This window comes from Equus asinus, chromosome 24 (assembly GCF_041296235.1).
Source record: "Equus asinus isolate D_3611 breed Donkey chromosome 24, EquAss-T2T_v2, whole genome shotgun sequence".
Classification (NCBI taxonomy): domain Eukaryota; kingdom Metazoa; phylum Chordata; class Mammalia; order Perissodactyla; family Equidae; genus Equus; species Equus asinus.
This window is the reverse complement of record NC_091813.1, coordinates 44,222,979-44,246,018: the sequence shown is the minus strand read 5'-3', so window position 1 is coordinate 44,246,018 and position 23,040 is coordinate 44,222,979. Positions and strand designations below refer to the sequence as shown.

Sequence of the window (23,040 nt, the reverse complement as noted above, 5' to 3'; positions counted from 1 at the left end):
ACTTACAACCACACCCAGCACACAGTAAGCACTATGCATTTCTTAAATTAAATCATGTTAAATAAATAAATGGATACGATCATATCCATTTATGTATTTACAAGTGAAATCTTACTTTTTTTTCCAAATTTCAAGTAATTTTTAAATTATATTATTTGCATACTTGTAGGTACAGGAAATACACTTCAGGAAGATTAAAGTATTGCCTTATGACTAAAATTTGAAATCCCACTGAAAATGCATAAATTTGATTAGAATGGTACTACAGTCTTTTGGGCCTTATAAACATGTGAAATAGGTTAAAAATTCTTTAATCCACAATGTTTTTCTTTTCATTATTACTGATGCTGGCAAATAAGCCTATCCACGGCCTAGAGAAATACAAGAATAATGCAGTGATCAGATGTGCCTTTCTCTCTTTTTTAAGAACAGTTTTCCTTTTTTTCCGCTTGGTTTCTTCTGAGTTTGGGAATTAGCGATCATTTTGGAGGGTGCCGTTGGCATTTCCCCGGCTATAAAGACGTCCTCCGTCTGAGTTTCTAGGTGACTGGGCATGTTCCACAGCAACACTCAGCTTAAACCTCCAGCTTCAAGTATAAATTTAAAACTTTCAAGAAGAGAGCATTTGCGCCAAGAGATTTCACACAAGCCCAGGGAGAAAGATGGGAATGCCAAGAACTGCCAGGGGCAGGACTCGGAAGAGAAACACCAAACTGAAATGTTGCTTTCCAATCTAGGGGTCGTTTCTCTTGTCTCACTTTGGCATTAATTTTCTTTCAGTAGAACCGCCATATTGTTTCCCAGTAGCAGCTATTCTTTAAGACCCTTGTTTCATTTTCTTGCAGGCTGTTTTATGAAACAGACTTTGTGGAGAGGAGCTGGGGATAAAGATATACCATTTCCGGCTACCATGAAACTCCCTCCTCCCCCCCGCTGGTACCTGGGCCAATATGTCAACCCCCTGCAGTCTATCCCCCCCACCTCACCCCTCCCAGCTCAGAAAGCCCCTCCACTACAGCCTAGCCCACCAGGCCCTGGAAGGGGGTGGGGCGTAGGGGCTGGGGCAGAAGCGGGGGCCTGATCCAGGCACTCAGGAGGAACCTGAACCACAGTTCTCCACAAAGAAACAACATTTTAACAAGTTTCAGTTCTTTGGTACCAAAATTATAAGGCGGCTACACTGAGAATTCCATAGGCTTCTGTGCTTTGAGCCAGGGCCTTAACTAACACATTATTTTTCTATGGAAAAATGAAATTCTAGTTCCAAATACCTGACTTCAAACAAACTTTTACAACAGAACTTGAGCGGGGGCCTACTTCACACACACCCATACACGCAGGGACAGTTCCTCTGTCTCTCAGGTGGGCTGCCCATCTGTCTGTCTGTCCATCTCTTCACATTATCTTTATATTAAATGCAGCATAATTGCCAAAAAAAATGTGAAAAGCAAAAAGCTATGATTAAAAAAATAAAGTTAAACATTTTATATTTATTGAGGTCAAAGCAATGGTTTTCTTGTAAATTTATCTTCACTGGGTTTAAAAAAAATCAATATTAAAAATGATCTCTTTGTTTAAAGAAGTGGTGTGGTACAAAACCTAGTGCATGAATTTTGTAGTTAACTGAGAATCTCAGGTCAAGCTACTTAATTTTTCCTTGGTTTCCTTATCTATAAACAGGGATGACTACATTAACTCTAAGATTAATTTTTTAGCTGGGATCATATAAATGTCTAGCAATAAATTTGGCACACAGTGGTTATTTTCTATCCTTTCTCCCTATTAATCTCTTTTTGAACTCACTGTTTCACTTCAATAAAAATATTTTTAAATCACATTTAATTTTCAGAAGCCTTCACTTAAACTTTTCTCTGTACTTAGGTACCCGATCCATCCATCTGCTGGACTTAGGTTAATGTCCAACATAGACTAATGTGGATACACTATAACCTGATAAATTAAATAGGTTCAAAGTGCTTACGTATGTTGACAATCGTCATCATTTATTTGAACTGACTCACCTGTGCTTACCCCCCAAAAATATCTGATTTTTACACGACTTCGTGGATTTCACATTTTTTTCTTTTCTCTTTTTTCCTTGAAGAGGGATTTGGACTCTCGTAACAGCCTCAACCCAGACCCCTTGTGTGACAACAGTTAGCAAAGTCAGGTTGTACTTGGATGAATCACGGAATGCCCTCAGCGAGGACAGGTCGGATTTTACATAAGCAGGTTCATCGAGGGTACTTTCCTGTTTACTGTGAGGTCCGTCTCACCACAGACGCAGCAGCAAAGATGGAGAGAGGCAGTCTGAAGCTACAGCAAACACGTATGAGTGGTGGGAAGGAGCCTGCGGGCCACTGGGGTCCTGCTGGCCTCCGACGAGCAGGAGTGCGCTCTGCTGCATGCCGTGTCCAGGACTCTGCCCCTCCTGACACTCCCACTGCTCCCCATTCCTGGATCCATCCTCCTACTGGCTGTCAGGGTTGGGGGATCTGCCTGTCGGTTGGCATTTAACACCCTTGCTCCTTTTTCTATGGTGTCATAATCTTCGAGTTTTTCAGGCAACTCTGTGGCCGCTGGAGATCAGGTCCTGCCTGCCAAGCTTGATGTCAGGGTAAAAAACACTCTCTGTTATGAGGAAACCTGAAGGTCGGGGAGATTTAGTATAATTTGTAGCCCCCCAAAATCCATGTTACGAGCCCATATTCTAAAATGTTATTCTCTTTTGTTTATAATAAGATCAGAAAGCTTTCTTTGCTTTGAATTGAAATGAGGGTTCCCCCAACCCCTCATAAAAGATGTGTTTCTATCGTTTGGCTACCAGGTAACCAAAGCTCAGAGACATCCAGACACCCTGCATTTACCGTGTGTGTGTGTGTGTGTGTGTATTCAAGGTTCATTCAGATGGCTTGACATGAAGCCAAAATGTCTGGTCCTACGTTAATCTTCAGAGGCGCAGATTTTAATTTTGTGGTACAGAAATAGGCCAAATAAATGGCAAAAATTAGACCTATAAAAAGGGCTTTAACTTACTAATCCACTAGATCTTTGAAAGCAATTTTAAATAAAAATGGTCCAGAGGACAAAGTGCATAATTAATGATGAGAAAATGATTCCTTCAAGTCTCATAATAAAGAGTTCTCCTGCAGTAATCACTTGTCCAGAGTTTTCCTCAGGCGAAAGTGACGGTTACTTCTTGCTTCTGTCCCCTTCGTTCCAGTACTGTTCCGTCTGCATTTCTGTGAGTCGGGAAATTGTGCGCTGAAATGCAAAGATTTCCTCTTCTCCGGTGAACATGGAGAGTCCTTCCACGGACTCCTGGTTACCAAAAAACAAAGCAAAACAAAACAGCAACCAGCACCAATTAAAACCACCAAAAATAAAAACTTACAGAACTAAGCACAGGTTTTAAAAAACTTGTTAGGTAAATCTGTTTAGACAATAAAATGTTCTACAATTTTCTTCATATACAATCTCTTAAATTTGACTAGAGAATCAAGTATTTTAAACCAACAATCAATAAACAGAACAAATTCCCAGGGAGAAAACAATAGGGAAAACCTTAAAAGAAAAATTAAAGCTGAAACAACACCCTAAAACCCAAATATGAAAATTTTTCCTCAGATGAAAGTTCTCTGCAAAATCTAAAGGAAAGACATTCCAGACAGAAAAGGGATTCTTTCTCCAAAAATGCATGCCAGAAACAAGTAACAGAAAAACAGTAGTTCTGCCAAGTTAGGAGGAGGCTGGCGCCCTCCTCTGAAGCTTCACAGACAGCGCCACCGTCCCGAGGGGAGGCCCTGGGCATAAACTCTGAAGGGCCTTCTCCACATGGGTGACTGAGAGGTCTTCGGTGTGGCCTGGAGACTGTGCCTGGGAGCTGACTTTGGAAGGCCAGTGCTGCTTCTGGTCTTGAGCTGCTCGGACACTCGATCCGCCCATCTAGGGCTAAGGGGGGAGCCCTCTGTGAGGTCAGGAAACAGCCTAGAATTGATGATACTAACGTGGGCTTGTGGCCAGTAAGTGGGCATTGAATTTTTGTCTCTTTCCTTAGAGGTCTGCTATTATCCTTTTTCAAGAGAAAAGTTCTGGACTCCTAAGTTTGTGTTGCCCACTGACCCACAGTAACCCCGTATGACCCTGTGGTGGCATGCCCTGATTTCTTTATATATTATGAGCCCCGAGGGCTGAGCTCACTCTACCCTGTATCTGAGCCCATCCTAGGGAGACACATTTAAGAGCGAATGATTTAAAGGACTTTAGAAACAGTGGTGACGTAGCGCCTCAAGGGGATCCTCTCAAGCTGTCAGAGGCATTACTTGAATGAAAGTATTGCTCTTTGAGAAACCACCATTTCAAAAGGTCCCACCACTGGGTTTATAAGCAGCTACTTATTTCTACATGTAGGTTTAAGTAATCATATTTTGAAAGTTCACTTTTTAAAGGATTATTGGCCTCATTTTCCCAAACTCCTGAGAATGCATAATTTCTACTCAGGTCAATAAGAAACTGTTTCCTCATTCCAAACGGCATTACACCCCATTGAAAGAATGGGGGTCCCCTCATTCTGAGGGTGAGTTTTTATAGATAGTTTCAAAATTTTAACTAGTATTTCCATTGTCTACATTTGAGAAATCTACCTGTAACGTCCTGACAGAGGAAAGAAATGTAAAGTCACTCCTGCTTGGCCTGGGGTGAATCACCAGACCCCAAGCTCCAGGAGAATGGGCCCAGCATTGGTTGGTTCCCTAAGAGTGTCCCTGGAGCCTGGCACCCACAGGTGCTCCATAAATATTCACAGAATGGCGTTTGGGAGATGAATCATGCATTTCTTTTTAAGCCAAGGGCCTTGCCAGGCACTCCTTGGTCCTGGCACAGCCAGCCCGCATGCTTGGATACTATACTGTGCACTCTGCAAACCCAGCAGACAGGAAGAAGAATATCCAGGAAAGGCAGCACGGTGTAGCAGAATGAGCCCAGAACCAGACACAGGTGCCCTGGTATCCAGCTCTAGCCTGCCATTAGTCAGTGGTGTGACCACGAGCCCACTAGTCCACCTCTCTGGACTTTGTTTTTGTCATATGCAAAAATGATCATGAAGATTCCTTCCACTCTAAGGCTGTAATTTTCTTTAATTAGTGACATTGAGAATAAGTCTGCTATACAGTTTTAGAAGAACGCAGCACATCAATGGTTAAATATATACTGCATTCCTTCTTCAAAATGTAGCCTTGTATCAAACCAACAACAATTAAGCTGTTTTATAATAAAAAGAGATTATGTTAATATCGCCTACCTGGCTCAGCCCCAAATCATCCATCAGTATTCTGCTGTGCTCCAACTCACTGTCATGATGTTGATGCAGAAATAAGCTTGATATAGGAGTCGACGCAGAGCAAATTATGCGCACCTGAAACAGAGAAAAATGAGTAAATGGTATTACTCTTTACATTTCACAAGTATAAGGTAAGAACAAATCTCTCATAAAATATAACTCTGCTCGTCATAACAGGGAGCTCAGATTTTTGCTTTTAAAATGTTCACATTTTTTTCTAATAGTTTGTGTGTCTTTAAAGTCGTACTTTTAAACTGCATAGTACTTTTCGAAATATTTCCGCACAGCTTACAACATCCTGTGAAAGGTTTTATTAGCAACTTCAGGCTTGGAGAGGTCTCAGCTTGTGATGCCAGCCCACATCTTCTGGTTCTAAGTCCCATGTCTTTCCATTACACCCCGAGGTTGACATTTACACCTGGCTGTTTGGAGCCCGTCTCTGTGCATCAAAGATGTTCCCCAGATGCACTGTGAAGAGGTCACCACTTTACTGCATAGATGACTGCTGAGTTTGTGCAGTGCTACTCTATGACACTCTGAGTTTCTAGAACCTACATTTATACCAGCATCCTGCCAACACAGCCTTCAAAAAGACTAAGCTTTACATTAATATTTCTTGATTACATAAGTGTTTGGATGAGTGTGCATATGTGATCATATACTGGAAACAGCTTTTGTATTTTTATAAACTTTATGTCCACTAGTTTAAATACAAAATATACTCTTCTTGACATTTAAAGCACCCTGAATTTGTTTTCAAGATTCACAGCTATCTTTTTAAAATCATTACTTAAATAAGCATGCCAATACTGTAATGTACAGACATTTGGGGCTAGTTTTTCTGTATCTAAATGGCCCTCTACCTCTTCTTATAAATTCTTTTAATCACAAATGACACTTTTTTCATTATTTTGATGGGAATACCCTTATTTCACAAATTTCCATGAATACATTCTATAATAATGTCTGTTTAATGCTCTCAATTTATGAAATAAGATAATTTCAACTATTCTTTAAAAAGAATATAAACTTCAAATGTGTGATTTAGTTAAATGTTAGGAGACGCAAATGTTAGGAGAGTGGTGCTGGTATTCCATCATATTGCCACACAAATCATTTTTCCTTTATTTAAGAAGTGAAAGGGTGGGGTTGAGGTAGGATTAGAGGGTGGGACTGGGGGTGAGGTAGGATTAGGGGGTGGGACTGAGGGATTGGGACCACAAGCTTTCTGTAAGGTCTTCCTAGCTGAAATATAAAAAAATAAGAGTCAATCAATCCTCCACTCTAAGAACAACCTAGTAATGCCCCTGTCCCACTTTCTTCCTGAAGCACTAGCCCTCTGAACAGAGTGCCACCTTCACGCTCACTCCCTTTATTCTGGACCCCACATGATTATTTCAGAACAGAGTCTCCGGATGAGTGACCCAGAGGAGACAAGTGATAGGAGTTGGTGTGCTCTGGTGTTCTCAGCTTCCTTCCTCTCCTAACTCCCTGCTCACACCCACGTCAGACCTATGGGAGTCTGCAGCAGACTTTGATGTCACTTACTAAGGCAGGCTCCCGTCAGTGCTGCCCCAGAGCCACACTGCCTGCCCTTCATGCTCCGGTCCATCACAGGGCCTTTGCTGCAAAGTCCTCACCCCAGCAACCCTTTCCACCCTGCACATGGAGTTCAGCCCTCACTTCTCAGCGTCTATGAAAAGCACTTAAGGAGCTTGTGAACATGCAGGTTCCAGACCCCATCTCCGAGGATTAGGCCTCATTTGCTGGGCTGGGGGTGGGGTGGGCTCTGGAATCCAGATCTTAAATAGCCCAGATGATTCTGATGCAGGTGGTCCTGAGCAGGACTTCCACATGCTCCCCGCCCCCCCACACACAAAGATCAGTTTACTCTCCCAGCAAACTCCTTTCTCTCTTTCCAAGAGATCATCCCACAGTGGCAACTTTACGTTTAACTGTGTGGACATCTGATTAATATTCCTTCACAAGACTATAAGCTCCATGAAGGCAAGTGCCACATCCAGCTTTGCTTGTCATTGAATTTCTAGTGCTTAGCACTGTGCTGGGCATGATAAAGGTTGTTGAGGGAATGAATGAATGAATGAATAAATGAAGCATTGAAATCTCACCTCTCCCTCCCAGCAGATTCTGGTACTTTCCTCCTCCCCTCAAAGTCCCTTCAATTTTAGAATCACTGCTCTATCCATTTCTGTATAAGGAATAGGGAGGGAAATTGTCTCTAACAGTAAAACAATTTTTAAATTAACTCTAATTGTAAGTTGTACTTACACTTTTACTGAAAATGTATATTTACAGATATATCCTATTAATAGTGCAGTGGCTCGCCCTCCCTGAAACCTCCCTATATGCTATATGCCACACAGTGTTCTAAGTGCTTCACATGCTCACTTAGTCCTCACAACACCCGTATGAGATAAGTACCATCATGATCCCCTTTCTCTACAGAAGGCAATTGAAGCTCAGGAGGTGAAGCCAGGCTTCAAGGTAGACAGCTGGCCCCACAGGCCACCCCTTAACCACTCAGCTATCCTGCCTCTGAGGAATGGATCGTCGCTCTGCAACTCACGGTAAAACACACAGATTAAAAAACAAACAACAAAATTGGACCATGCCAGTTACTGGGGTCTCTGGGTCATAGGGAGAGAAAGCTCCAATACTGAGGAGGGTCCTTTAGTCATTCACCCATTTGTTTATTCATTATTTTATCAGTCCGATGATTTATTCAGGCAACAAATATTTATTGAGCACTCAATCCAGGGAAGGCATTCTGTTGTACACCAGCATGGACAGGGCACATGACGTGTCTAGCTGGATGACAGAATCATTAACACAGCAGAGTGTCTTCTGATGGGAGGGTTACTATACTGCCGCTAATAGCGTTTATCCAGCATTCAGCTTGTGCCAAGCATTTTAAATGCTTTACATGGATCAGTTTATTTTGTCCTCACAACAACTCTCTGAAGTAAATACTGTTATCATTCCTGATTTGCAGGTGAGGAAACTGAGGCACAGGAAGTGAAGTAAGTGGTGGACCAGGATTCCAGCCCAGGCAACCTGGCTCCACAGTCCAGAATGCTGAGTCTTGACAAGACGTACTACATCCTCACCTTGAAATCATAAAAGTTATCAATGAGTGTTATGAATCTTCGAGCTGGAGTCCTCTTTGCCAGCGTAAATTGTGGAATGTTTCGTAAAAATACCGTGTCAAAATTCTTTGATAGTTCCAAATAGTCACTGGCTCCAAGTGGCTGTAATTAAAATGAAATAAAGAATAGAAAATTGAAATAAACCAATTCTGCTTGCCATTGGATTAGTTTAACTTGAAAACACCTTTTTCTTGTCATGGTGTAATCTAGGTGGTAGTTTTGGGGTCACTTGACCAAATGGGACAGTGTTTTCACAACAGGCTAAGGACAGTGCACACTATGCTGTAATAGTGACGTAACAAGTAGGCAAGAAAGAAGACAAGAGCATGGTGGGGAGTGAAGGAATACCTCGAGCCGCCTCAGCTGGTACCTAGTAGGACCCCATCCTAAATCCAGTCTTCAATTTCTTTATTTATAAACTTTAAACACATCCTAACAAACCCTTCCCATGACTCAGCTGGAAACTGTCACTATTGTTAAATGGAGCTATCTTATAATGGCATGCTGAATATTATGTCACCATTTTGAAATAAAGACTATACTTCAGTATGAAAATCATCAGAGAATATTTTTCATTTAATTTGAGGCACAATTATTCACTTGCAGCGTAGTAAACATTGCTAACCTCTGTAGGAAATACAAGAGGCTTTTAATGACCAGAAGTAGACGGAGAATGGGGGCATAGTCTGGCACAGCATGCTATCTCTTCACACGAGGAGGGGACAACTCTCACAGTCCACAAGATTATCCACAAAGGTGCCACCTACAGATGTAAGGCTCTTATTCCTGAAACATAAATTTAACTCATGAAAATTATGAAATTTATCTGCAAACACATTCTTTGAGGTTAGGAACATTCTCAGGAAATGTTCCCTCTCCTCATTTTAAGTTGCATGAGCACGACTGTGCCCTGTGAGCAAGAACCAGGACCATGTTTCTGGCCCTCTTGAGTGTGGAGGAGGCCAGAGACTAACCGGGGCTGGAGCTGCTCTGAGGCCCCTCTGAAAGCTCCTGGATCATCATGACCCATCCCCAGGACACAGTTGGCTCAGCATCTTCAATTTCTGGCAAAATCCATCAATATCTTCCTCACTAGAAACGTCTCCCTCACTTGGGGAGTTATTTGCATTAAAACTTCTTTCAGAAATATAGATCTGGCTACGTTCCTGGGAGAATTATGAGGAAGGGGAGAGCTATTCTCAGCTTAGAGTTCATTCATTTAAGCCCCCAGATACCCTAACAATCAGCTGAAATCAGTTACGCTCAGGAAAAAATACCGCTCATGGAGACGTGGGGACGTAAGAGTAAATCAGAGAGTGACGCTCTGGAGAAGTGGTTCCCTCAAGGGCGAGCAGTTCTAAGGAGGATGCAGCAAACACAAGACCTAGGGCAAAGGGGCACAAAACTAGAGAGAGAGCACAAAGAATGACCTGACTCCCTTGGAAATTTGCTTAGTGATGTCCCTTCCTCCCATCTCCTCTCACCAACCAGGTAACAAACGGGGCCAAAAGGAGCTGACCCTTGTCGTTCTCACTTCCCTCCCCTGGCTGGAGAGCCTTTACCTACATGCCCACGCCTGACCTCAGCTGGGACTCCCCTGCTCGCTTCACCCATGTAGGGGCTCAAGTGTGTATATATTTTTGGTTTAAGCTTGACTCTGTTATGAAGGACCCCTGCTGTCAATTTATGGACCAGGCCCATGTGTTAACAGAGAAGCTGGGAGCAAGGGCTCCAGACGGCCCAGGTTTCAATCCTCAGTCTGTTACTGAGTTACTGTGCGCCTTCGGCAAGTTACATCATCTTTCTGTTCCTTAGTTTTCCCACCTGTAAAACGGGACTTTGAATCCTATCTCAGAGGATTTTGAGGATTAAATGATGTAACAAAGGTAAAACATTTAGCACAGTGCCTGGGGCATATATTCGCATTCAAATCATTTTGGCTGCTTTTTATTTTTATTATTTTGAGCTCAAATGATTGGGCTCAGTACAAAAGAGGTGAGGATGTAAAGAAGTGACATTCTCAATAGGACCAGTTAGTTTTGCTCCACCACCGACTACATTCTAAACCCTAAATCAGCCTTTGTGCATTTGCCTGCCCTCAGAGTCACAGCAGGGGCTGGATGAGACTGTGGAATCCTCATGTCATGAAAACAATTCCCAAAAGGGGGAAGGGAAAGGCAAGATACAGCATCTTCACATAAAAGGGATAATTCACACAATAAGACTCTCACGTTCTGAGGGTGGCACACACTACTTTTTTGAGATCAGTTAGAATTTAGTGTCTCATCTTTTGTAAATCAGAAAGTATATGTAAACAAATGTAAAACCGCATCTTAGGTATGTAGTTATGTATAATTAGGCTCACTTTTTATGCGTGGATGTGATTTCTATCAGTATAACTACATGCCCAAGGAAAATCATTATCAGAAGTGCCCTCAAGTGCCTAGGGCAACTGAAAATCAGAATTTTGCCCACTCAGCTATTTTTACAAATTATATATCTTTGTCAGTAGGTTCTGCATTTACCATTATACTGGCAAATATTCCTTTCCTTCATATTCCTAAAACAATTATGTGCTCATTCAAATAAAGAAAACCAAGCTCAATATAGTTATCTATCCCCTTTAAAAACAGCAGTCATTGGGGGATGGGAGTTAGTGTTTAATGGGTACAGAATTTCAGTTCGGGATGACGAAAATGGTCTAGAGATGGAGAATTGTGATGGTGGCACAACAGCGTGAATGTACTAAATGCCACTGAACTATACACTTAAAAATGATTAAAACGGTAAATTTTATCTTATCTCTGATTTTACCACAATTAAAAAAACAGTCATTAAAAAACGTAGAGCCTAGGGGCTGGCCCCGTGGCCAAGCGGTTAAGTTCGCGCGCTCCGCTGCAGGCGGCCCAGTGTTTCGTTGGTTCGAATCCTGGGCGCGGACATGGCACTGCTCATCAAACCACGCTGAGGCAGCGTCCCACATGCCACAACTAGAAGAACCCACAACGAAGAATACACAACTATGTACCGGGGGGCTTTGGGGAGAAAAAGGAAAAAATAAAATCTTTAAAAAAAAAAAAAAAAACGTAGAGCCTACCAGTTGCCAAAGAAATCCCAATTTAGGCCATGGAGAGACAGCAATATTACTTTTTTCTTTAAAAACATAGGAAAGAAGAATGAAATGTATTAATTGAAGAAGGAAGTCTTTTCCCAAAAGAAATCAGCTCCAACAAAATTAAGATTAATTTAAAATATGAAGGGTTTTTTTAGCAGATATTTAAAGAGTGTGTTTTATCCTGGCTTCGATGTGAAGTATCTAAGAAATGACACCCAAACTTCCAGGAGTGAATTTGGTAAGAGATGGGGTTTCTTATTAATCAGAGACACTATTTTTCATTAATTAAATAAATTAAACAGTTGTGGGCAGAAATACGGTAGAGACTTTGGAATCGTTGGTCTGTCATGTCCAGTCATCTCGAGCAAGTCTCTCTGAACTTCATTTCCTCATCTGTAAAAGGGGGGCCTCACAGGACCTGTCTCACAGGTTTGTCCTGAGGAGTTGACGTACTGACTGCATGTAAACTCTTACAACAGTAGCTGTCACACAGTACCTACTCAATAAATGCTAGTTATTAATTTACAGAGTTCATGTGAGAAGTAAATGAAATGATACATGCATAGTATGCTATTTGGCATACGACAGACACTTAATAAACAGTAGTTATTCTTTTCTTAACTATTAACTAACCCTTTCCTCAGCTCATGAAGCTAGGCAGCCTAACAAGTGAACAGCTCAACGGACTCCAGTCTGCCGCTGCCTTTGCACACAGGAGGTAAGAGCCGCTCCCTCCGGTCCTTCCTGCTGTCTCTGGTCCATCGAAATATGCGCCCCACCCCATGTGAAGTCATATGTACATAACAAAAATATCGTCTGCCTCAGGCCCTCTCCCTCCCACACGTCTTTTGGTAATACCATTAGCACCACATGTGGGGGGAATCCCCAGGCTCACATAATGAACAGCCCCTAACCCAGTACACAGCACATAGGAAGTGCTTATCACTTACTGAATGAATAAGTGAGTCAATGTATGAATAAAACACAACATAGCCTGGGGGGCAGGCCTATTCCTTCTTTTATACACATTTATTTCCAAAATAACTGAAGTACCTACAAAAAAAATCCCACTTCTTACTTGGCCCAAATTTCCCATTCCCAAGGCAAGCCTTTGTTGTATATCCTAATATATATGTAGGAAAAGTCTAGAAAGATATAGACCAAAATGTTAACAGTGCTTATCTTTGGGTGGTGGCATACAAGATCAATTTTGTTTCTTTTATACTTTTTTGCTCTTTTTCTACAGTGAACTTGTGTTGTTACTTTTAAACAGCAAAAACCATAACGCTTTTTTTGGAGGTCATTTTTATAATGGGCATCTTATCATCTACATCTCACCTGTGTGAGATCAAAATATCAGTTTGTCATGGACATTTCTATGTTTTTCCCCTAAGTTTTCTTAATCTATAGAAGTGGAATTTTTTCAGGAGTGTTTAAAAAGAAAATAAAACATAAGCTGAACATATATTTTCTCCTTTAAATTTTGACAAAAGGATAAAGGATTTGATATTTGGGATGAAATCTGACTTCGGTTCTACAGTTACACTCAGCTAACGATTCTTCACACTAGGGCGACTAGAGGGAGGGGATGGGGTGAACGGCAACACTCCCACATAGTTCGTGGTTAGCCCTCACAGCCAAGCGCACGAGTTCCCCAGATCAAAGGCCTAGTAGCATCAAACTCCACGTACCAGTCCAGGTTGGTATGTTCCTGTTTATATCGTGTCTTAATTTGAGCAACTTTTCTCCACGTAAGCTTGAGGATTAGTGTGTTGTCAGTGTTCCTTTTCTCCATAAACGTCACACACTATCCAGTCCGTCTGTATGTGTATATTGCCTCTACTCCATTCTCTCTCTCTTCTCCTTCTGGTACTCTAAATGAACCCAAGTTAAACTTCATATTCTCCATTTCTTTTATCCTTTCTTTAGTATTTTCCTTTTTTCACTTCTTCATGACTCATTTTTTTATTTAAGATTTTATTTATTTACTTATTTTTCCTTCTTCTCCCCAAAGCCTCCCCAGTTCATAGTTGTATATTTTAGTTGTGGGTCCTTCTAGTTGTGGCATGTGGGACGCTGCCTCAGCATGGCTTGATGAGCAGTGCTAGGTCCACGCCCAGGATCCGAACCGGCTGAAGCAGAGCACATGAACTTAACCAACCAGCCACAGGGCCGGCCCCTTCATGATTCCTTTTGAATAGTTTCCACTGACTGATATTCTAGTCCACTATATTTCTCCCTAGCTGTGTTTTATCTGCTCTTCAATTCATCCATTGAGTTCTTAATTTTGGTTATTGTACTTTACAGTTCTAGAATTTCTCAAAGCTGATATATCTCTTTTTATAGTCCCTAGATCCCTACACTTAAATTTCCAAGCCTAGCTTTTTTTAAAAAAATCTCTTTGAACATGTAAGCTTAGTTATTTAAAATATGGACTCATTAATTCCAATATCTGGTGTCGCTAATTTTATTGTTTTTGCATTTGCTTGTTCACATCCATAGTGTCTTGTCTCCTCATATATCTGGCTATCTTTGTGTAGTGGACTTATCTTTGGAAAAAAATACTTGTAGAAAAAAAGTCCAAGTTCAAGACTGGAAGTATTCTGAGATACTCGGCTCACACAAGTGTGACTGAAGTCCACAAGACAGCTGGTTTACTTCTGGTCCATACTTATTCCTAGAGTGCAGGTCTGCAGGGTTCCATCCAAAGTGGGGAGCAGTTTACCAGGTCACATCCTTAGCTGCCCTAGTTCCTGACTTCTGTCCCACTAACTCAGTGAGGCTGCCAAAAGTAAGCTCAGTTAAGCTCAGCTCACTTTTTAAAAGAAGATTGCTAGTGCTCATCAATATCCATGTTTTCCTCATTTTCCTGGGCACAGAGCTTGTCTATATTCCCCAGCCTCTCTTGCATTTAGGTGTGGCCGTATGATTAAGTTCAGGCCAGTGGAATGTAAGAGTAAGTGATATGCATCACTTCTTGATCTGGCCCATAAAAACCTCCCACCCAGAACCCTCACTTCCTTTACTCATCTGCTGGCTCAAAAGAGAGGGCTTTGAGGACTTAAAGGAGGGCAGAGGCACAAGTGAGATGAAGCCTGGATCCATGAAGGACTGCATGAAGCACAAGTGAGATGAAGCCTGGATCCATGAAGGACTGCATGAAGCACAAGTGAGATGAAGCCTGGATCCATGAAGAACTGCATGGAGCAGAGTTTCTTGGCCAACCTGCACTGGATGGTGATATGAGCAAGAAACACATGTTTATTTGTTAAGTCCCAGAGATTTTGGGACTGTTTGTTTCAGCAGGTAGCCTGTCCTAATACGTATTTCATCCAGCTCCCTTTGTTGTCCCAACTACAAGGTTGGTACAAATTTCTGACAAAGAGTCCACCACTATTGAAGTGGAAGACTTTCTAACACCTCCTGTGTGAACAAAGATTCTCATTCACACAAGATAGTAACTATCAAAAGTTTTTCCTTGGGACTTCTCAAGAGTGATGTCAGCATCACGGCAGAGTGAGCTCTCCCAGTGATCTCTCCCGTCCATGATACAACGAAAAAGACATTCATATTCCAATAGAGGACATCAGCACAACACAAAAGACATCTGAGAGACCCACGCAGCCATACACCAGAAGGCGGAGAGGCTGGAGCCCCCCTCAAAGGAGATGGAATGGGGTAAGAGAAAACTTCGCTCCCTCCCTAAAAGACTGTGATCTGGGACTGCATGCAGCATCCAAGAGGGAAGGAAGTGGGGAGGGTGCACATATTCACAGAAACATCAAAGACCCCTGAGGTCCCTCGCAGCCTAGGGGAAGGCCCCCCTACCAAGGTGAAAGCTACTGGGGGGGTGACTTCATCAAGCCAAAACCCCAGGAAAGCAGATAGTGAGGGCAGAGTGAGAAAACCCTGAGAGCACCTAGGAGAAAGCGCCCCTTCCCCCACCTGCCCAGCACTGGCTCCAGTGGCTGGGATCGCAGCAGAATGCAGAGGGCTCCGAATATGCAGCTCTTGACACCCACCCAGTGGCGATAGGTGGTAACTGTGACCAAATAATATCACAATGCAAAAAAACAAAGCCATGCCCTCAAGCAATATCAAAGATTATATTAAATCTCCAGACCAGAAAGTAAATCACAAAGGAACCCGTCAGGCTTTCGGCAGACTTCTCTGAAGAAACCTTACAGGCTGGGAGAGACTCAAATGACATATTCAAATCTTTGAGGGACAAAAACTTTCAGCCAAGAATACATTATCTAGCGAAATGTCCTTCAGATATGATGGTGAAATTAAAACTTTCCCAAATAAACAAAAGCTAAGGGAGTTTGTAGCCACAAGAACCCCCTATAAGAAATCCGCCCTCATACTGGGAAAAAAAAAAAAGCGAGAAAGGGGTTACAAAGCACAAAGGAAGGAGATAAATAGGTAGACAAAATCAGAAAATCGTAGCCATACATCAGAAAATGTTAGCAAATACTCAAGTATAACATTAAAGATAAAAGGAAGGAAAACACCAAAAACAAAGAAAATCTTGTCATTTTAACCACAAACTCACAAAACAAGGTGGAATAAGATGTGACAAAAACAACATAGGATGGGAAGAGGGAGGGGACTGAATCAGTTCAGTCTAAGGAAATAAGAGGCCATCAGAAAATGGACTATCTTATTTATGAGATTTTATAAACTTCAGGGTAACCACTAAACAAATAAGTAGAATGGAGACACAAATAATAAATAATGAGAAAGCAAAGAAAGCCAACATAAAAAACTACATAACCCAGTTGGTAGACTGAAACACATGGGACCAGAAACAAAGGAAATGCAGGAAAACCAGAAAACGAGTGATAAAATGGCAGCATTAAGCCCTCATATATCAATAATCACCCTAAATGTAAATGGATTGAATTCTCCAACAAAAAGACACAGAGTGGTGAGATGGATTAAAGAACAAGACCCAACAATATGCTGCCTCCAGGAAACATATGTCAGCTCCAATGACAAACACAGGCTCAGAATGAAGGGATGGAAGATGACATGCCAAGCTAATGGCAAACAAAAGAAAATAGGTGTCACGATACTCCTATCAAACAAAGCAGACTTCAAGATAAGACAGGTAAAGAGAGACAAAGAGGGGCAGGATATAATGATCAAAGGGACACTCTACCAAGAAGACATAATACTTATAAATATCTATGCACCCAACACAGGAGCACCAAAGTACATAAAGCAACTATTAAGAAACCTAAAAGGAGATATTAATAATAACACAATAATAGTAGGGGACATCAACACTCCACTCACATCAGTGGATAGATCATCCACACAGAAAATCAACAAGGAAACAGTGGAATTAAATGAAAAGATAGACCAGTTGGACTTAACAGACACATTCAGAACACTCCATCCAAAAACAGCAGAATACACATTCTTCTCAAGTGCGCATGGAATGTTCTCAAGGATAGACCATACCTTGGGAAACAAGGCAAGCCTCAAAAAATTTAAGAATACTGAAATGATAACAAGCATCTTTTCTGATCACAATGCTATGAAGTTAGAAATTAATCACAAGAAAAAAGCTGAGAAAGGGACAAAGATGTGGAGACTAAACACCATGCTATTGAACAACCAGTGGATCATTGAAGAAACTAAAGGAGAAAACAAAAAAATCTCTTAAGACAAATGAAAATGAAAACATACCATACCAACTCATAAGGGATGCAGCAAAATTGGCACTAAGAGGGAAATTCATCGTAATACAGGCTCACCTTAACAAACAAGAAAAATCCCAAATAAGCAATCTCAAACTACACCTAACTGAATTAGAAAAAGAACAAACAAAGCCCAAAGTCATCAGAAGAAGAGAAATAATAAAAATCAGAGCAGAAATAAATGCAATTGAAACAAAAGGGGCAGTAGAAAGGATCAGTGAAACAAAGAGCTGGTTCTTTGAGAAGATAAACAAAACTGACAAACCCATAACTATATTTACAAAGAAAAAAAGAGAGAAAGCTCAGATAAATAAAATTAGAAATGAAAGAGGAGAAATAACAACAGATACCACAGAAATACAAACGATCATAAGAGAATACTATGAAAACCTATATGCCAACAAAATGGACAATCTAGAAGAAATGGATAAATTCTTAGACTCCTACAACTTCCCAAAGCTGAATCAAGAAGAAATAGATAATCTGAATACACCAATCACAAGTAAAGAGATTGAAACAGTAATCAAAAGCATCCCAAAAAATAAAAGCCCAGGACCAGATGGCTTCCCTGGAGAATTCTACCAAACACTCAGAGAAGATTTAATACCTATCCTTCTCAAGCTGTTCCAAAAATTAGGGAAGACAGAACACTTCCTAACACATTCTGTGAGGCCAACTCTCTGATACCAAAGCCTGACAAGGACAATCCAAAAAAGGAAAACTACAGGCCAATATCGCTGATGAACATAGATGCAAAAATCCTCAGCAAAATATTGAGAATCCGAATACAGCAATATATCAAAAAGATCATACATCATGATCAAGTTGGATTCATACGAGGGACAGAGGGATGGTTCAACATCCGCAAATCAATCACTGTGATACACCACATTAACAAAATGAGGAATAAAAACCACATGATCATCTCAATAGACACAGAGAAAGCATTTGACAAGATCCAACAGCCATTTATGATAAAAACTCTTAACAAAATGGGGACAGAAGGAAATTACCTCAACATAATAAAGGCCATATATGACAAACTCACAGCCAACACCATACTCAACGGGGAAAAACTGAATGCCATGCCTATGAGAACAAGAACAAGACAAGGATGCCCTCTATCACCACTCTTATTCAACATAGTACTGGAGATTTTGGCCAGAGCAATTAGGCAAGAGAAGAGAATAAAAGGAATCCAAACAGGGAGTAAAGAAGTGACACTCTGGCTGTTCAGATGACATGATCTTATATATAGAAAACCCTAAAGAACCCATGGGAAAACTATTAGAAATAATTAACAACTACAGTAAAGTTCCAGGGTACAAAATCAACCTACAAAAATCACTTGCATTTCTATACTCTAATAACGAACTTACAGAAAGAGAAACTCAAGAATACAATTCCATTTACAAACACAACAAAAAGAATAAAATATCTAGGAATAAATTTAACCAAGGAGGTGAAGGACTTACAGAATGCAAACTAGAAGAAATTATTGAAAGAAATAGATGATGACATAAAGACATGGAAAGAGATTCCATGCACATGGATTGGAAGAATAAACATAGTTAAAATGTCCAAACTACCCAAAGCAATCCACAGATTCAATGCAATCCCAATCAGAATCCCAATGACATTCTTCACGGTAATAGAACAAAAAAATCCTAAAATTCATATGGGGCAACCAAAGACCCTGAATTGCTAAAGCAATACAGAGAAAAAAGAACAAAGCTGGAGGCCTCACAATCCCTAACTTGAAAATATACTGAAAAGCCATAGTAATCAAAATGACATGGTACTGGTACAAAAACAGGCACACAGATCAGTGGAACAGAACTGAAAGCCCAGAAATAAAACCACACATCTATGGACAGCTAATCTTTGACCAAGTTGGCAAGAACAAACAATGGAGAAAAGACAGTCCCTTCAATAAATGGTGTTGGGAAATCTGGACAACCACTTGCAAAAGAATGAAAATAGACCATTATCTCACGCCATACATAAAATAAATTCAAAATGGACCAAAGACTTGAAGATAGGTCCTGAAACCATAAAACTCCTGGAAGATAATATAGGTAGCACACTCTTTGACATTGAACTTAAAAGGATCTTTTCAAATGCCATGTCTTCTCAGACAAGGGAAATAAAAGAAAAAATAAACAAGTGAGACTTCATCAGACTAAAGAGCTTCTGCAAGGCAAAAGAAACTAGCATCAAAACAAAAAGACAACCCGGGGCTGGCCCCGTGGCCGAGTGGTTAAGTTCGCGCGCTCTGCTGCAGGCAGCCCAGTGTTTCGTTGGTTCGAATCCTGGGCGCGGACACGGCACTGCTCATCAGACCATGCTGAGGCAGCGTCCCACATGCCACAACTAGAAGAACCCACAATGAAGAATATACAACTATGTACCGGGGGGCTTTGGGGAGAAAAAGGAAATAATAAAATCTTTAAAAAAAAAAACAAAAAGACAACCCACCAATTGGGAGAAAATATTTGCAAATCATATATCTGACAAGGGGTTAATCTCCATAATATAAAAGGAACTCACACAACTGAACAATATAAAAACAAATAGCCCGATCAAAAAATGGGCAGAGGATATGAACAGACATTTTTCCAAAGAAGAGATACAGATGGCCAATAAACACATGAAAAGATATTCAACATTACTAATCATCAGGGAAATGCAAATCAAAACTACACGAAGATACCACCTATGCCTGTTAAAATGGCTATCATCACTAAGACTAAAAATAACAAATGTTGGAGAGGGTGTGGAGAAAAGGTAACCCTCATACACTGCTGCTGGGAATGCAAACTGGTGCAGCCACTATGGAAAACAGTACGGAGATTCTTCAAAAAACTAAAAATAGAAATACCATATGACGCAACTATCCCACTACTAGGTATCTACCCAAACAACATGAAATCAACAATTCAAAGTAACATATGCACCCTTATGTTCATTGTAGCACTATTTGCAATAGTCAAGATATGGAAACAATCCAAGTGCCCATCAACCAATGATTGGATAAAGAAGATGGGGTATATATGTACAATGGAATACTACTCAGCCATAAAAAGACAAAATCATCCCATTTGCAACAACATTGATGGACCTGGAGGGAATTACGCTAAGCGAAAGAAGCCAGACTGAGAAAGACAAACACCATATGATTTCACTCATATGTGGAATATAAACAAACACATGAACAAAGAAAACAGTTCAGTGGTTACCAGGGGAAGGAGGCTGGAGGGTGGGCAAGGGGGTGAAGGGGAACACTTATATGGTGACAGACAAGAAATAATGTACAAGCGAAATTTCACAATGATGTAAACTATTATGAACTCAATTTAAAAAATTAAATTAAAAATAATTTTTCCTCAGGGCCAGCCGGTAGCATAGTGGTGAAGTTTGCACGCTTCACTTTAGTGGCCTGGGATTTGCGGGTTCAGATCCTGGTGCAGACCTAACACTGCTCGTCAAGTCATGCTACGTTGGCATCCCACATAAAATAGAGGAAGACTGGCACAGATGTTAGTTTATTGGCAATCTTCCTCACAAAAGAAAAAAAAAATTTCTCAAATTTTCTTCAGATTACCACTAAAAAATTTTAATCAGGAACTGCATTTTCAGCATCAAATCTTATTTTTAAAAAGTTATGTTCATGGAGGCAACTTTTCTCATTAGAAATTTGAAAAGATTTTATTTGAAAGTCTTATTCTAATTCATTATTTGATATATTCTAAAATATCTTTGTAAATTTATTTTTCTTTTCATGATTATACAATATAGAGGAATATAACAAATGTTTTCACCAAACCACATATAGACGCTGCCAAACATCTTATACAGCCCCACGTGCCTCACAAATGGTATCATTTTTGATGTGACATCCTGATCACTAGGACTGATAAGTTGATACTGTTGCCACAGGATTATTCATCCCCTCTTTCCATAGCATTCAGTGTTTAAAGGTATGCGGGGCATTCAAATGCATTAACTAAAAAATTCTCTAGGAAATTATGATAATTTCAAACCCATTTAAAATGTTTTTGGAGAAATGAAGAATGCCTATGTGGGGCAGTCTGATTACAGCAATGGCTCCAACTGTTCTTGCCTCCTTGTCCACACCCTTTGGATTGTGACTTTCCAGCTCTCCCATTAAGACATGGAGTCTATCTGACCAACTCTTTAACCAGAGCCAGGCTTATAATTTACCATGGCCAATAGAAGGAGACAAAAGTGACAATTTTCCACGTCTGAGCTTAGGTCTCAAGAGGCTTTGCATGCCTCCACTCACTCTATTGTACCACGTAAGCTGGCCTGCTGGAGGAGGAGGGGACATAAGAAGAGCCAATTACCTAAACTGGGAAAGCATCCTAGGCCAGTCTACAGCCAGCTGGCCCCACAAACGGATGAGCAAGCCCAACCAAGATCAGCAAAGCTGACTGCAGATGCATAAGTGAGCCCAAAACAGATCAAAAGAAACTTCCCAGTTGACCTGTAGACTACAGAGCAATAATAAATGCTTATTTTGTTAAGCCACTGAATTTTAAGGGTTATTTGTTATGCAGCAATAGCTAACCAAAATACTGTACTTGCTGCAGAGAGATTTACTAGGAAAAGCCCACATTTTAGAAGACACTAACAAGTCCAGCACATGTAGAAAAATATGATCTAGCTTTTATAGCAAAAGATCAGTTTTACATAATTGATAAATATATGTAAACACAGATATTGCCATTTATTTTATGATACATTGATTTTTGTAATCAATTTTGGAATTTTTAAGGTGTAGTAGAAAACTTATTTCCAAAAATAAAACTTATGATTTACTGTATACAAGAACTAGAAGAAAAAAAGCCAGAAAATTATGTGGTATCCCTACAGAAAGTAAGAAAACATGGACTCAATCAAATAAAAACAAAAAGCCACAGAGAACGAGTTGACATGAAAAAGGAATCGGGGAGACAAGGAATGACTGCAATAAAACGGAAATTGTAAGAGCATGCCAACAGAAAAATGCATAAAGAATTTGAATATGCAATTCACAGAACAGAAAATATAAAAAGTATGAGGCTAATAAACAAAAGAAAAATATAGTCAAACTCAGTAGTAACTAAAGAAAGACAAAAGAAGAGATATTTTTCATATAGCAATTCTGCAAAGAAAAATAAATGATACTACTCAATGCTGGCATGCATGTAATAAGACAGTCACTGCTGCTGGAAGAGTAAATCAGTTCAGTTATTCCAGAAAAAAATTTGTTGGATTGTATTGAGTCCTAAAAAGAGACATAAACTTAACCCAGTCATTCTGCTTCTAGGAATCAATCTATAGGAAATCATCAGAAATGCAACCAAAGGCTATACAAAAGGATTATTTATAACTATGCGAACCAAAAAGTAATTTTAAAATATAACAACAGAGGAATGCTCAATAAATTATGGCACATGGATATAATGGAATAATACGTTGCCAACAAATAATGGTGTTTATGAAAAATATTTTATGATAGGGAAACAAACTTTGGTAAAAAAGCTAAGTGAAAAAAGCATAATGCAAAATTATAACTGTATTAAGGTGTCTGTTTTGCTCAAAATACATTTGTAGGAAAAAGGCTAAGTAAATATGTAAAAAAATGCTAATAATTGTTATCTCTAAATGGTCTAAGTGATAGACTTAGAGACTTCTGATCCTGTTTAT

At 40.2% G+C, this 23,040-nt stretch overlaps 1 protein-coding gene across 6 annotated transcripts in view; it reads right to left on the bottom strand.

Moving 5' to 3' along the window:
* Positions 1–23,040, bottom strand: part of AFG1L (AFG1 like ATPase) — a 205,735-nt gene that overhangs the window by 7,334 nt on the left and 175,361 nt on the right. For 2 of the 6 annotated variants that reach the window (XR_011497818.1, XR_011497819.1), the window contains exons 11-13: positions 8,467–8,607; positions 5,300–5,413; positions 2,022–3,321 (exon numbers count right to left, since the gene is read on the bottom strand). Coding sequence is in view for 3 of the 6 variants with exons in the window: in XM_014839040.3 (XP_014694526.1) it covers positions 3,193–3,321; positions 5,300–5,413; positions 8,467–8,607 (384 nt within the window). In the remaining 3 variants the exon portion in view is untranslated. Of the gene's footprint in view, positions 1–1,470; positions 3,322–5,299; positions 5,414–8,466; positions 8,608–9,130 lie in introns of those variants that run through there. The other 4 variants (XM_014839040.3, XM_070496575.1, XM_014839041.3 and 1 more) reach the window with 3 other exon arrangements.